Source organism: Hippoglossus stenolepis, chromosome 14 (genome assembly GCF_022539355.2).
Source record: "Hippoglossus stenolepis isolate QCI-W04-F060 chromosome 14, HSTE1.2, whole genome shotgun sequence".
Classification (NCBI taxonomy): Eukaryota; Metazoa; Chordata; class Actinopteri; order Pleuronectiformes; family Pleuronectidae; genus Hippoglossus; species Hippoglossus stenolepis.
Genome location: NC_061496.1, coordinates 7,616,765 through 7,633,346, shown reverse-complemented (window position 1 = coordinate 7,633,346; position 16,582 = coordinate 7,616,765). Strand labels below are relative to the sequence as shown.

The window sequence follows — 16,582 nt, the reverse complement described above, 5'->3', positions numbered from 1 at the left end:
CTGGTAAGTTTCCTGGCCTGTGTGCATGGGGGTGCTTCTTATACAGTCCAGGCACACATGAAGACGGCTACAAAAAGCCAATAGAGGTGAAATATGATGCAGGTGGCCATTCTTGGAAACCAGCCACTCATTTCCTTGAGCGTGAGCCAGCAGTAACTTCTTTCACCTTGTCAGGAATGTCATCCTTCGCATGGATGGAAGCGCAGCGTGTCGTGACAATAGTACCAGCACAAGAGGCTGTTATGAAGACATTACTTTGTGTTGATAAACCTAATCTGGGTTGACTGGGCCCATGGCTTTGGTTGTGATTACTATGGTTTTCCAGCACAATGGTCAGCGTGCTTTTAAAGCCGGGGCTAAATGATCATGTGCCGCTGTCAGGGTTACATCTGGTGCCAGGTTTTCGCAAACAACGGCACATGCAGAAAAATATACTCACACACACACACACACACACACACACACACACACACACACACACACACACACACACACACACACACACACACACACACACACACACACACACACACACACACACACACACACACACACACACACACACACACACACACACACACACACCGTGCACATACAAAGGCTGGCTGACACATTGGTATTGAAGTGATTCTCATCCTCTAATCTAATTACTGATGTAGTGCTAAGCTCTTTTCAGTCCGGGCAGGTGACCGGGTTCTTCTTCCTCCCTGGTGATGTCTGTGCAGGAGCGAAGAGGCTTTAGGCCGGATGTTCTCTCCTGATCGACATCAAGCGACTCACGCAGTGCAGCTCGTCCTGGCATGCTGCTCTCGTGACTCATGTAGAAAAGATTGTGACAGTGCATAGCTGACAGGAGTCATGACAGGTAAATGACAGCCAATGGTGGCTCCTCAGGTTAGACCCAGGAGCTACAGGTGTCCTTGCTGAGGCCCAGTTACAGCCTGCCTGCTCTTTGACTTCACTCATTACTTTGTGCATTTCGTCAAGAGTCCTACTTTAGTACAAATTTGGTGCACTCAGCTCTGGCTAATAAAATATTGCTGATATCATCTAGGCCTAGATTCTAGGCTATCTCTTTGCCTGGTTCTTTTCGTCCTTTTGTGAGTCCTGGTTTCCTTGTTTATTTCCTTTTCTTTTGTGTCTTCTCCATATTTTCCTCCCCTCTCTACTTCAGCTCATTGTCAATCCTTAAAGTTCCAGTGCTTTGGGTATAAAATTCACCCTTGGTGCTCCCACAGAGGAAGTGTAGTGAGGGAATTCACATGAGGGAATTCTCATTCCACTAAGATGAATTGTATCTTAGCTTAAGAATATCTGTTTTATCGCCACTTTGCTCTATGTGCAATGCCCTTGGCCAGCTTCTATAACACAATAATTCCCCAATTTGGGTTCAATAAAGTACATCTATCTATCTATCTATCTATCTATCTATCTATCTATCTATCTATCTATCTATCTATCTATCTTCATATACCCCTTATTATCTACAAATATTATAATAATAATACATGTAGCAATATAATTTGGATGGATATCGATTAATTGACAAAGACTAAGAAGCGTAATTAAAACAGTAAAAATATAAGATTGCATTTTTCTATAGGAACAAAAATAATAATTTGAGGGCTTGTCATCTCACAGTGTGCAACCATGGGGATGAATATATATCCATGAGAATAATGATTTATAGAATAGAATCATTTAAATAATCCATGTGAAAAACATATACTGCACGTGTCGTAACGTGTTTTCCTCTGATATCGATCACCGATAAACTGGATCATCGATCTTCATCCTGGATTTCATCAGCCCTGCGCCGCTGACGTCACGGCCGGCGTGGCCTTCACGCTGCTTCTCTTCTCTCGGGAGCGCGCCTCACGCCGTCACCAGCCATTTCCGCCAGAACGAGCCCGAGTCAGCAGGAGAGAGGACGCGCTTCCCGTTCAGAGCCGAGAGAGGAACCGGACACACGAGCTGCCAACCCCGCAGAGAGCCGAGCGTTTCTACCCCGAACCAACCAACTCTGAATTCTCATTAAATATGTCTAATATCGTTTGTTGTCAAACGCCTCAGGTAAGATGGTTTCCCTCTCTTTTTTTCTTCTTCTTTTTTTCTGTAACCGTGTCTTTGTCACGTAGCCGCGCGCTAACATGTGAGGGAACCGTTAAATATGTCGCCGGTTCCCTGCGGGTGTCTGCGCGGTGCTTGTCCCCTCGCTGGGTGTTGAATGTGTGGGTAGAATGAACGGTGGCTAACGGAGGGGGGGGGGTGTTAGCTCAGACTGGGTGGAAACCCGCTGGAAACGTCAATTTTTAATGCCCGCGAAGGATGTGTCACGCAAACCGCTGCTTCCCGCGTGTGTTCGGCCACGTCGCGGACATCCAGCTCCCACTGCCCGGCTCTAACCGGAGCTGTCCCCCTCGAGGAGGGACACACGCAAACGCCTCATTTCCCTCGGCAGGAGTAATTAATGTAAGCCGGTGTGACGGTGCTGTCATCCCCGGCTACAGGCAGCAGGTTACCTGCCTCGCTAGCGGTGCTAACATGCACTTGCTTCCCTCCATCCTCCCCCTTCTTCCTGGCTAATGCTCGGCTCCAGACCAAATGTCCGCCTCGTCTGTGCAGCTGAAATGCGGGTATCGTCTGTGAGATGACCGGGTTCCCCGGGCGCTGGCTTCCTGACCCACTTTCCGATGGCGGGATTGTATGTACAGACGAGCCTTTATGACTTCTGGCCGAGCGCCACACATCATGGCCCCGGTACATTACCCCGGCACCAGGGGAGGAGGCAGGCGGATGAATGACATCGCTCTGCAGCGAATAGCAGACACGACATCCAGGGTGCCCGGCTGTGGGACTTGCCCACTTGGGGGGGTGGCAGGGTGGGCGACGTAGCGTGGGTACATCCTGTCCTTTAGTCACCCTCCATTCGGTGCCACGCTATGTGGGCTGGGACCGGTCCTGGTACAACATTGACGCCAGTCGATTGATCGTGGTTTTATCGATTGTCAAGTAAAAGGGAAACCGTCTCCCCGGTTGTTAACGTGTCAGGTTCCTCAGAGGGCTGCTGGTTGCCTCACTACGGGAGGATCTCACCGTTTGTGCTGTTAATCCGGTTCTGAAGAGGACAGCCACGTGGGGGTTTCCCACTTTACACGCATAAGATATACGCTTATTTGAGAATAGAAGCAAATGTGTAAATTGAACAGGTTTTTTACACCTTTTATTTCTTCTTACACTTGAATTTTCTGCTGTTACATATGGTATATTAGATAATGCACCGTTCTGATGATTGTGTGGTTGTGAGTGTATTATGTGTATAAATGCACAACCCTTAGTGTGTACTGCCTCCTTCATCTATTATTTCCTCACCCCTTGTTTTAATATCTGTTCAACTTGAGTGGTAAATTTCCACACAGTGAATCTGGGTGAAATATCCAGCAGTTCCTCTCCTCTCCACTGGAGGGTTGACCAACGAGCATGGGCCTGCTCAGTGTCAGACCTGCACTTTTGTGTGTGACTAATCAGATGGAAAAATGGAGAGGGAAAAAACATTCAGCGCCACCCTCTGTGACAAAGTTGTGAACAATCCTACCCCTTTTCTCCTTCTCTCGCCTTTGTTCTGTCTCCTCCTGTTCCCTGGTTTTCAAGCACATGCCCATACACACACGTTTCCAGATCACAAAATCTGCTTAGCCTTTTTTCTCTATCTACATGTGATTGTCAACGTAAGGGACCAAAAGGACGACCATTCCCCTTGAAGGCCACATTTCAAAACATGCTTAACATGGCATTTTCCATGTCTTTAGAGTTAATATCGAATTGACTGTATGCTGGTCCACACAGTCATACTGGTGATGGCGTAAGATTGTCTTATCAGAGGGCGATTATTTAATCAGCCATGTGATTAGGCAGCAGCTCTGTATTAAGAATTATTTAGTGAACTGAGGGTGTGGTCTGCCTAGCGGTGTGTTTGTTTAAGGGTTAGGTGGAGAGATGAGAGGGGAACCAGGCAACGGGCAAGTGTGGTGGACCCAACCATGTGGAGGAGGTGAACATTTCAGTCTTCACATGGAGTTTTCTGCCAGATGTTGCATAACCACTCAAAAGTGGGTCAGTGTTCCCTCCATCCATACAAAGAGAGGGGGAATTACAGATTTCGATGGCAGGATGTGGACGAGGGTGCTCTATCTCGTAGATGAAGTAAAAACATTTAAAACCACACGTTGTACTTAAACATCGCTGATATAGACAACGGAGAATGAGACGGCAAACTGTTGCTACAGTTGCTTCTGAAAGCTAACATGCAGTTGAGAGGATGTGACTGTTTACCAGATACTCAAAACTCTCCTGCTACTATAACCAACACAACAGCAACAGTATATTTTAGCAAATTAAGGAAGACATGTAATTTAATTTAACTGGAAACACAAATATGACAGTGGTAACCTCTGGATCCATCTTCATGTCTTTCATCTCCATGTGGTTTCTTCATCTTTGTCGGGCTACCGGGACACATCTCTGTTGGCAGTCATGCAGTAGAATGTCAAAGTTTTAAACAACCTGTCAGTCTCTCATGGTATGGGATTAGTATTCTGTATTACAATTCCTTACTCAACCTTTAACCGTCATACCGCACATTACTCTCTTTTCTTTGGATATGAAACTGTCAAACAAAACTCAATACCTGTCTTTACTGCTATGTTGACTGTAGTCAAGTAGTGCAGGATATCTTTTCAGGGTAAGGCAATACATTTTTCCACAGCTTGTTTTATTCCCTCTCCTTCAGATTGATTTTCCCATCGTCCTCTCCTTGTACATTCTGTCCTTTTTACTTTCTGTTTTGCATAATGCTGTGTAATAGTCAAAAGGGGGGGTAAATAAGTCAAATGCCATCTGCGGCTAAACAGGCCAATCTTAACATAATTCCTCTTTTCCTTCTGTTTCTTGACCTATGATTATTAAACTCACTTGGTGCCTTGTACTTGTGCTTTTATGGGGGATTTTTAAATATCAGAGGAGTTGGTTTCAGATGATTCTCTAAAACATCAAATAGAATACTTGTTTGTCTGTTTCAATGTCAGTCGGTCTCTTACCATGTCTGTACTGGTTAGCAGATAACAACACTGCACCTGGACATGAATCTGTTATAGATAAAGTTCTCACTGGATGGTATCAGTTGAATAATTCAAGTCTTTTTTTATATTCTCTCAAATGCTGCCTTTTGAGTACAAGACTTTCAGACATCATTATTGCCAAGTTCTAATGTTATAAGCTCTGCAAAGAAACTAGTATATTCTTTGTGGAAATTCTTGCACAGTGATTCACATGTTGGTATGTAAAATCTGACAGAAGCTAGAATAACAAGTACATTACACATGCACAGTGGAGTTATACACAGCTTTTTTAAATGTTTTTGGAAGCGCATACAAGTGGGACAAGTTTTACCCAGCAAAGCCTCATCACGTGTTCAGTGGATATAGTTTCAGACCATGGGGCAACTGCTGTGGTCTGTCTTGTCCCCTTTCCCCATCAGAGATGGTAATAAATCTGTCGGAATAGCATTTCAATAGTTACTGAGCTTCAGATCACAGATGAAATAATGATGGCGTGGTTAGGCCTGGAATTACCTCACGTGAGAAGCTTGCATTGGTACAAGTGAGACTTGTGTGCTTTTGTCTGGCTCAGCATTATGGCTCGTGATATTTATACTTGATCTGTAGTATAAAATGTCCTGAGATGGAAAGTTATGCGATGATCTCTATTGGATGTGATGTGCTACCATGGGTGGGGCCTGTGGGACAAGGTTCCATGAAAAATGGAGGACCTTGATTGGCCAACCAGAATTCATAGTGCAGCGATGCAGTTGCATAAGACCATCACTCTAACCAAATGGCTGTCGTTGGAAACACTGTCACAAGTGGCTCCCTCCTGCGTTTTCCTTTTAGGTTCGTGTTTATAGTCCTATAGGGAGGAGCCAGCCAACAGGGGGGTTGTCATATAAGATAGGGTTTGAGTGGCCTCACTACAGACAGAGGGGAGACGGAGCTGAAGGCATAAGACAGATTTAACCGTCTTGCTTGGCCGGGTGGGACGAAGCAGCAGGTGTGGAAATTTAAATCACCAAATGGATAGTGTTACAAGGGAGTAGTAACGAGGCATGGGCTTAGCTACCAAAACTGTCTTGCTTTGCTTTTGTGGATTTCAGTTTTCTTCCTGGACCGGATCATCTGCTGTTGAATTTTGAATGCATGTGAGGAATATGGAAACATTGTGAGGTCTACTGCATGTTTGGAAAATGTTTGGCTTGTGAGAAAGATCCTGGATGAGTAAAAAAAGGAGGACGGGCAGGGTTCTCTTCTGCCATGAATGAACTGACTCATGATTACTCAGCATTACTCGAGTGCCCAGAAAAACCTTCAATGATTTGAAAATAAGCTGTTTGTCCTTTTTCCATCTAAGAAGAATTAACAATACTCATGTCCCTTTTCTCCTTTTTTTTTCTCCCTAGGTTATAATGTATGACCAACACAGAATAAGTACAACTCTATAGCCAACGGGATACCGAGGACTTGATTACAGTCGCTTCAAGCCTGATAGTTTGTCCGTGCGGCTGCTCCCCCTCTCCCTGCTGATCACACCAGTGTAGTCAACTGGCATTTCTTCTATTCCAATCCCTCTCCGCGGGTGAAGAAGACTTGGTTCCACTCTCAGTCTGCTTTGCCTACCTTTGGTTCCTGTTCTACTCTCCGCAGTAGTGCTTCCCTGGATTTGCATTATTCTCTATTAGGTAAGGCCATGACTAATGCATATGACAGATTATAGTACACAATGAACATTACAGGCACCTAATCCTAATCCTCTCACTGGTCATCAATTAATAAAGCCAGCTATTAACAGTGTTGCACAGCTGACAGCATGTAGGAAAGAGCGGAGAAGAAAAGCATGCTGGGTATTATTTCTTTATGTCTAAAAACATACATTTATTTATCTTTAACCTTTCCTCTTCAGGTACACAATCAAAATTCGCCAAGATGATTCCAAACGGTTATTTGATCTTTGAGGATGAGAGTTTCCTGGATTCCACCGTGGCCAAAATGAACGCTCTGAGAAAGAGTGGTCAGTTCTGTGATGTCAGACTTCAGGTACGGTTTAATGCAAACACACATGGGCATAGGCCGGCATGCACTCACATGTGGGTCATTGCACTTCTGTGACGCATAAAGACTTGAGTAGCAAGTGGGTACAGCAGAGGATACAATTATAGGTTTGTTTTATTTAGTTTGAAATTCATGAGATGTCAATCTGAATGTGCATTTATTGTCTTTTTTAGTTAAATAAATATCCAGCGTAGCTCCCTGATTGATGAATAGTTTTTTACATTGTTCAAGTTCCAGATGAGTCATGCCAAATGTATATGCTCTAAAAAAGAATGTAGAAACAAGAATGTTCCCTGTTGTTTCCATTGCTTTTAAAACTTAAGGGTTTCCACTAATTGTAGACTACAGACCTCTTTGAAAGACTTGCAGCCAAACAAGTTACTTGTTATTCTAACTGACCCTAGCCTTAGGGTATCTATTGCATCAGAGTTTTTAAATATTAAGATGTTTAACTATTGATCATGTTTTTTTTTATTACAGACATTCTCCACTACCAATCAATATTATATTTCTTCGGTTGCTTTTGACCCTAAAACACAACCATAATATATTCTACCTTTTTAGCAGACATGTACTCCTGTATTTATTTTTGAAGTGTTTCTCTTGTCTTTTGTGCAGGTGTGTGGTCATGAGCTGATGGCTCACCGTGCTGTTCTGGCTTGCTGCAGTCCCTACCTGTTTGAGATCTTTAATAGTGACATTGAGTCTCATGGAGTATCACATGTCACTTTTGAGGACTTGGACCCAGAGGCTGTGGAGATCTTGCTCAACTATGCCTATACTGCCCAGTTAGTAGCTCCTTTGACCTTTTTACCTCTGAACCTATCACTGCAAACCATTTGAAAATGATTAAAACAATGTCGTCTTCTTGTCTCTTTGTTTTCTCTGTGAAAAACAGACTTAAGGCGGACAAAGAGCTGGTCAAGGAAGTTTATTCTGCAGCCAAAAGGTTCAAGATGGAGCGAGTCAAACAGGTATGGAGGTATTCGTTTGCCTCTTGGCAAACCCAGGACTCAAGTTTGAACTTGATCCTTCAAAATGTAGAAAGGAGACATGTAATTTACTCCAATATCTCCCGCTCACTCCTCAGATTTGTGGGGACTACCTGTTGTCTAAGATGGATTCCCAGAATGCCATTTCCTTTCGTAACTTTGCCAGCTCTATGAAAGATGGCAGAGTTTTGGCCAAGGTGGACGCTTTCATCCAAGACCATCTGCTGGAAGTGTCTGAACAAGAGGACTTCCTCAAACTTCCCCGCCTCAAGGTACAAGCTTCAATTTTCATTTGTGCAATGATTGTTAAATACTTGTACAGAAATCTTTAAACCGTCAGTGTAGATGTCCTGAAGCTATGTAGCCGTTTGCTGCTGGCAGTCGTCTGTTCTAGCCCCCCTTTATCCAGCATTGGAGGTCTTGGGTTGAATAACAAACACTGGATTAAGTTTTGTATTTTTAACCTTTCTGACTTTGACAATGAGATTAGCAATACTTAGAGTATGAGGTGTGGTTCTTTTAGATTTCCCCACGGCTAAAACCAGCTGAGACTGTATTAAGGCTAGGCTGCTTACACACATGCAATAGTAAGGCCTAGAGTTGGAGGGTTACACTGTAGTTTTTTGTTGAATGTGAGGGCCATGGTTAAGAGTTAAGTCTCTGGTTCAGGGCTGTACAGGTCACCCACATTAAGTCCATTAATGTATTCCTTTCATTTTGTAGCAGGAGCTGACTGGCTTGAATGACGACATAATATGATACCAACCGATTGTTGTAAAATTTAAGTAAATATTTCTAAGGCTCAGGTAAATTGATAATCAACTTGTAAGATCAAGTTTTTCTGTGAGCAGAAAAGGCCATGGTATTGATTTCCTCATTTATGCATCTAGTTTGATCCTGCAGTGAATGAATCTAACTCTCGTTTCCTCCCCTGTGTGTGTTTATAGTTAGAAGTAATGCTAGAAGACAACCTGACCCTGCCCAGCAATGGCAAGCTCTACTCGAAGGTGCTGAACTGGGTGCAGCGGAGCCTATGGGAGAATGGAGACCAACTGGAACGACTGATGGAGGAGGTCAGTAGCAGGCTACGCAGCTAAACTCTCAGAACGATCTTCATTCCTAACCTGCCCCCTCCCCTCTCTCTGACTCCTCCCGTTTTTGACATTAAGAAGTCACTAAGGGGGCTGAAGTAGAACTGGCATGCTGTTGTCATGCTGCTATGTCAGGATTGTTCTTTTTTCCCTCTGATTTGTTGAGGTTTTTGCAGTAAGAAACTCTGTATCCCTGACCCATACTACAAATTAGAGGTGAGCCGAAAAAGAGCCGCTGTCTGCTCTTGTTTTTTGTTTCCACTGTTCTCTTTTGGGTATGTGGTTGTTTTTTACATACAAGCCCAGCGGAGTGGTACAGTGCTCTTCTCTTCTGAACTGCAAAAACACAGGTTCTCTAAGGTCTGACCCTTGATTCTGCTGTCTCACTGCCACTTTACTATCTGAACAGGTGCGTGTTTGTTGCTCCAGCACTAACAGGCATTCCTCCCCATTGATTTATCTCTCCTGTAGGTTTATTAGCAGCAGCAGGGGACCAGACTGAGGAGCCAGGACTGAGCCACCAGGGTAATGAGTCAGAGAAAAGAGAGGGAGGGGAGGAGCACTACTGCCTCTCAGCAGCCTCTCTTTGCAGCCAGCACTGTGCTCCCATCTGTCCATGTCACACTTAAAGATGCAACCCATTTCTGCATTTAAAAGAAAGCATTGCTCACTTTAGCAACAAATTCATCCAACTGAATATCTTTTAGCTGCACATTTAAGAACTTGCTAAGGCAAATCCTTCAAATTGTAAGTTCACTCAAATTGCGCATTATGCAGAAAACCGCATTGCACATAGAACTATTATACGTCATTAAACTTCTCACATCTCACACAACTTTAGCTTTTTTCTTTTTTTAACATGTGCCCCTAAGACGATCCACTTCAACCAGTTTCATCTTGTCAGCAGAACATGTGTTGTTATGCTTTTATTTCTTGTGGAATTTAACGGGATAAAGGTCAAACATGAGCTTGATCGTTTATACATGACTCTTAAGTCATCTGGATTTGACTGCCCATTGTGGTAGCCATCACAATGACCAGCTACTTCAGCTAGAGGACCGTTTCCAAGCAGCAGAGGTGGAAAGAGGGCCACGTGCAGCCCCTCCTCTTCTTCATTCTTCACAGAAGATTTTTCCAGATGCAGCCTTTCTTCACCAGATCCCTCCCTCTTTTTTAGATGCAAATGAAAGGAAAGCCACAATCTGATGCCTTCTTGAGCTCAAACACTAAACCCACTCTATGCAGTGGCACCAGGGGCGTGTGTGTCTTTTTTTTTTTAAAGGGACGCTTTGCATTCAAGAGACTGAAGATCCAGGCCATCGTCCCTTCCCCCTCCTCCTCCTCCTCTTCACAGCACTGCCCACACACCCTTCCTCCTCCTCCTCCCCCCCTCCCCTTCTCTGCTGGGGTTCTCAGTGTGTTGCCATGGAGACAGCCACATAGGTGTGTTGTTCCTGTCTGTGTTGCAGGTGCAAATGCTGTACTACTCACCTGACCATAAGCTGGTGGATGGAGGGCTGGTGATTGAGGGGCACAGTGAGGTGTTTGGTAGCGAGGAGGACCAACTTCAGTTTGTGCAGGTACTCAACAGCAACTTGTGCCTGGCTTCACTGTGATGACGCCTCTGTCACATTTAAACTTGGCAGTGTGTAGCTCTACTGTGCAGCTTGTGCCCAGCCAAGCATAACAATACGATGCAAGACATAGCTATGGCTAATTTATTACCACAATGTCAGTAAATTAGCAAGAAATGAGCTATGATGCCTGCCTGGCTATGTTGAGCATTTATTACAACCCTATTTCGATTTTTAAGATAACTTCAACCAGTGGAGTGTAAGCAGTGATAACTGTGTGCTGTTAGATCTGATCTGCAGCATGGACTGAGGCTGTCCTTTGAAGTGTTGGGTTATGGGTTCAGATGGCTTGTGATTTTTCAGTACATACCTAATGTAGCTTCATTATGTCACGTCTACATCAGATCAGCTGGATCAAAGTATAGGTTGGGTGTGATTGGTTGGTGTTGGCCACGGGTGGGCCTGTGGTGCAAGCTTGGCTTCTGTAGCTGCACTGTGCATTTGCAGAAGAAACCGGTACGAGAGAGCACCCAGAGGCCGATGAGCTGCAGCTCCTCAGGAAGCCTGTCGCCCTCCAACCAAGCAGCTAACGCCCCCAAGCCGACGATCAGGAGAGAGTGGAAGTACATCGCCTCGGAGAAGACCACAAGTAAGTGTTTGTGAATAACTCTTTCATAAAGTCTTATAGATGCTGCACGATCAGGATATGTGAAATATAAAAGTCTGGTAGTTTCAACTTCAAAACCCAACAACTTTACTTGAAAGGACATGACATCGTCTTTTATGCTGTGTTGAGGAATTTTATGTATAAATTTGTCTCCATTAACTGACTCGTGATCAAACAGACCTGAACTGAGACTACACACGTTTCTTTTTTTACAAACCTTGGAACAAATGTTTTAATCCATGTGGACTTTAAACGTGTGGCAGTTTTATTTCTGTATTCTATACTTTATGATTTCATTTTTCTTGTATTGATATGGACATATTACTCATACATATTAATTTAACTCAAAACCTTTTTCCCTCCAGTGACTTTAACGATGTTGAATGTTCCCTCCAGACAACACCTACCTGTGTCTGGCTGTGCTGGACAGCGTGCTGTGTGTGATCTTCTTGCACGGCCGCAGCAGCCCTCAGACCTCCCCCTCTGCCACCCCCTGTCTGATGAAGAGCCTCAGCTTCGAGGCCCAGCCCGAGGAGCTGGAGGAGCAGCCGCTCTCACCCATGCATTATGCTCGCTCGGGCCTGGGCACCGCAGCTCTGAATGGAAGAGTCATCGCAGCAGGTTGGTGCTGAACAGGATTTTAAATAAACAGGATGGTATCATGTGAGGAGTATTAACTATGAGACCTATAAGGAGTTTGGTCTTTTTGAGCGAGAGCTACACGGAACAATCTATGAGATTAGGACTGAACTTAATGTTAATATATTCATATAACTGACGAGTCGTGATTTTAGTGGGAATATTAATAATTTGCTGGGGAAAAAAACTGCTTCAGTAAGGCGATCGTGTATTCTGTTTAAATATGTGAGGAAATGGTAAAAATAATTAAAAGCAAGGTAAAAATACTATGCGCTAAGTCTGATCATGGTGAACTTGCAGGAGGCTACAACAGAGAGGAGTGTCTGAGGACTGTGGAGTGTTACAACCCCAAAGAGGACCGCTGGACCTTCATCGCTCCTATGCGGACTCCGAGGGCTCGATTCCAGATGGCTGTACTCATGGTACAGTTCAGCAGTCATAGTTTATCTCCAATTTATTGAGTGTCCATGTACGGCAACAAAAATATGAATAAGTGTGAGGTTGATGTATCACCTACTGATTTGTTCATTTACTCGTCTCACAGGGTCAGCTGTATGTGATTGGAGGTTCCAATGGACATTCTGACGAGCTGAGCTGTGGGGAGACGTACGACCCACACGCTGATGAGTGGGTTCAAGTGCCAGAACTGAGGACCAACCGCTGCAACGCAGGTCAGTCCCTCCTACAGCAAATCACTTCCTGATTGTTGCATGTATTATCTGTACAAATGGGTTGCCTCTTAAGTAATGAACCAGTTTAGCTCATCCCTGTCTTCTGTTTTAAAGGTGTCTGCTCCTTGAACAACAAACTCTATGTTGTGGGAGGGTCGGACCCCTGCGGGCAGAAGGGCCTGAAGAACTGTGATGCATTTGATCCTGTGACCAAAACCTGGTCCAACTGTGCCCCCCTCAACATCAGTACGTGTCCTCAGTCCCACAGACACTCTGCACCACATAACATTATGGACGATATAAGTGGAGCTTGTGTTGTATGTGAAACTGAATTTCTGGATCAGATAGAGCTTAATATTCAGATAATGAGAATAGGATTCTTCAGTCTTGTGGTATATGCTGCCTGAGGAGAACATTGTATTCATTAAGAAACTGTGCTTTCAGGGAGGCACCAGGCAGCAGTGTGTGAGTTGGAGGGCTTCATGTATGTGATTGGTGGAGCAGAGTCGTGGAACTGCCTGAACACTGTGGAACGCTACAACCCTGAGAACAACACCTGGACCCTGATAGCCCCCATGAACGTGGCTCGCAGGGGAGCCGCCGTTGCCGTCCATGAAGGTAAGACCACGACTGAATCTAAAACATCCCACAACCTGAGTTTCATTGAAACATTTATTTCTCAGCCACTAATGCAAACGGAATCATGATTTTAAAAAACACTTGAGAGCTTAAACCTTTGACTTTTATTGTAAATCATTGTTTTTGCCCTGAGTTGACGTCGGCTTGTGTTTTCCTGTCAGATCCAGTTTCCAAAGCAAGGGCAATGATTTACATTAAAAGCCAAAGGTTTACGCCAAAGTCATATTTCTATCTGCTTCAGAGGCTGAAAATTAAAGGTTTCTGAGGCAAAGTCGGTCTGAATCTTCTAAGTAGTTATTTTTGTTGTAATGTGTTTTTCATCAGAGTAATCGCTGTACTCTGCATCAGGCCTTCAGTCCTTTTTATTTATTTTTGTGGGCTAAAACTGACAAAACCAATGAAATGCATCTATCAGATTAGGTTTCAACTTGCTGACATGAATTTCATTGAACCACAACACGGGTTAAAATAAACATCTTTTGTAGAATATAACTGTCTTTTCTCTGATGCTGAGGTTTCTCTCTCTCTCTCTCCAGACAAACTGTTTGTCATCGGCGGCTTCGATGGCTCTCACGCGCTTCGCTGCGTGGAGATGTACGACCCCTCCCGCAACGAGTGGAGGATGTTGGGTAGCATGACCTGCTCGCGCAGCAATGCCGGGGTGGCCATGCTCGGCGAAACTATCTACGCCGTGGGCGGCTTCGACGGCAACGAGTTCCTCAACTCGATGGAGGTGTACAACCCGGAGACGGACGAGTGGAACGACTGCGCCAAGGCCCTGACTCCCCTCTCCGAGTGAAGATGGCGACGGGGGGGGAGAGAGAAGGGGGTTGGAGGGTTTCACAGTGCTTCACCTTTTCCCAAACTAACAGGCTTAGTGACGTAATCGTGTTTCGTGATGTTCTGTGTGTGTATGAGTGGATGGGTGGGGGTGGGGGACGTCGGGGTGCGGGGTCTTCAGTGAAGACTATTTGGCAGGTGGGGAGGGGGGGTGGGAGGGTTGTTGCCCACAGCAACATGACGCCTTTGCATATTGCATACAATGTTTTCTTTCTTTTCGTGCTGTATATATATATTTTTTTTCTTACTCATTATTTGTCATATGCCAACATTTAACACACATTTAGTGCTTTTCTTTTCCTCTTAGAGTTGAAAGGTTTGTTACTTGGACGGAGGGTTTTCAGACGAGCGATCTACTGTCGGTCACTTGGTTGTAGTATGGAGTGGTGGCGTTTGAAAGTTCAAAAGTTTATTTAAGAATATTTCTGTCGTGGAAATGTAATTTTTGCTCACATATTTAAAGGTCAGTGGTTTGAAGCCTTACTGAGAGTGAGAGTTGAGAAACACCCGTCATGGCTTTTTGTGTCATTTCAAACAAGCGGAGTTGCTGTTTGAATCTTAAACGATGGCCTTTTTTATATTTTTTATACACTGCTGATTTACCAATAAAAGTAGTAGCAGACAGCTTAAATCAACGAATCTAACCAGTGCCAGTTTTAGTTAGAATTTTTTTGTGCACGCACAACCATGCTCCTGCTAACCAAACTTTTGTTATCGTGATTTTTAACTGATGTACGTAGAGATGCAGTTTACTGAAGATCCTTTTTTTTTTTTCTTGTGTTTTAAAGTGTCAGGCATTGGCAGAATTTTCTGGAAGGAATATGAGCAAGAAGATTATCACATTTGTAACATTTCTTAATTAATAAATCATTTAAATCTGATTTCTGTCTCCAGTCCACTTTCTAGATGTGTCTTTGTCTCAGATGTTGGGCAGCAACATGGCCGCATTGTTAAAACTTTACCAGAGCACTTGTATGTGGGAGAAGTTATAAACAGTCAAGTATCCTTCAATAATGAATATCCAGCCACCACATCTCCATCTGGAGTCAAGTAATTACTGTGTCCTGATTATTGCTGTCTAAGCTTTCATTGCCACCATTTTCCTCGGGGACTATCGCACTAAGCCTGGAGGGTTTTTTTTCCCCTGCTCCTCTTAAGTGTCTTTTAGGGCAGATTATACTAAGCTGGCTAACGGCCCTCAGCCGGAAGGGATGACGACAGCCAGTCGCTCTGGGTTGTGAAAGTGTTGAAAGAGGAGCCGATGAGCCGGCCGCTGCATGTGCATGACCCCAGACTTCACTGCCCCCCCACCTGTCTGAGTTTAAGTCTACCCTGGGCTCATTCACAAGTTGGCCTCTGACACAAAAGTCACCATATGGTCCATGTGCTACAGGAAGAAGGGACTAAACACTTAGACCACGACACGTCTATTTCTACTTACTTCAGTTACGTACTCAGCCATTCTAGATCTGTTTATATATATATCACAATTTACAACCAACACAGGAAACCCTATTTTTGTTCCAAACTGGTGCACAAGTTTAACATTTTACAATCACTAATCTATTGGTGATTTTGTACAGTATGTTTTACATTTTTTTTGTAAATCAGTTGGATTTGGCTTATATGAATAAGCCATTACTGATTTCTACTACACCCCACACCCACTTTTAACGTTACATTGTTGTGTTTATGTTGTGTAAACTAAACTAAAATATTCAGACAAAAGGAGATTCCTCCTCCATGGAAACGTCCGTCTCAACAACCCAGGATACTTTTAGTTTCTCATTAACGAGGCTCTTGATTGTACAGCATCACATGAGAGGCAGGTTCCCTTTGGATCAGTGGTATATGTCTTTTCAACTTTTAAAGGAGATTATTTATACAACAGTAGAAAACACATGAAGCTCGAGATGCAACACAAAGTAAAAGAGTTCAACCTTCTAACCGACAGTTCACTGACTCACTGTCTGCAGTGAAGTGACGAGACAGGAAGTTCAGTGAATCCAGATCATCAGTTCTCATTATCCCTCCACCTGCCGCTCCCCCCCCCTTCCACTTCCTGCTGCGTGACGTCTGATGCTTCAGCCTCAACGTGTGTCAGAGCAGCAGCAGCTGGTGTAATCTCAACCTGTCTGCTGCCGTCACTCTAATCCCTTTAGTCACCACACACACATGCAAACAGACACACACACACACACACACAGTACTAGTCAGGTGAGCATCTCCTAAAAACTGCCCAGATTAAGTTACTGAGGCCTGAATACATCTGGAGATTAGATGATTAAAAAAACGTTTCTCACAAGACA

General features: G+C 44.1%; 1 protein-coding gene across 2 annotated transcripts; it reads left to right on the top strand.

The window, feature by feature from the left end:
• Positions 1-1,894: 1,894 nt before the first annotated feature.
• On the top strand, positions 1,895-15,154 carry ivns1abpa (influenza virus NS1A binding protein a). 2 transcript variants are annotated; one of them, XM_035177353.1, is made up of 15 exons: positions 1,895-2,073; positions 6,512-6,790; positions 7,012-7,145; positions 7,779-7,948; positions 8,059-8,134; positions 8,251-8,424; positions 9,100-9,225; positions 10,713-10,823; positions 11,325-11,466; positions 11,881-12,105; positions 12,424-12,545; positions 12,668-12,794; positions 12,909-13,040; positions 13,239-13,412; positions 13,970-15,154. In XM_035177353.1, the coding sequence occupies exons 3-15, from the start codon at positions 7,035-7,037 to the stop codon at positions 14,230-14,232; spliced, it is 1,953 nt and encodes a 650-aa protein (XP_035033244.1). In that variant the 5' UTR covers positions 1,895-2,073; positions 6,512-6,790; positions 7,012-7,034; the 3' UTR covers positions 14,233-15,154. The 2 variants fall into 2 exon arrangements, with proteins under 2 accessions (XP_035033244.1, XP_035033243.1); XM_035177352.2 differs by lacking the exon at positions 1,895-2,073 and adding an exon at positions 5,927-6,105.
• Positions 15,155-16,582: the final 1,428 nt, after the last annotated feature.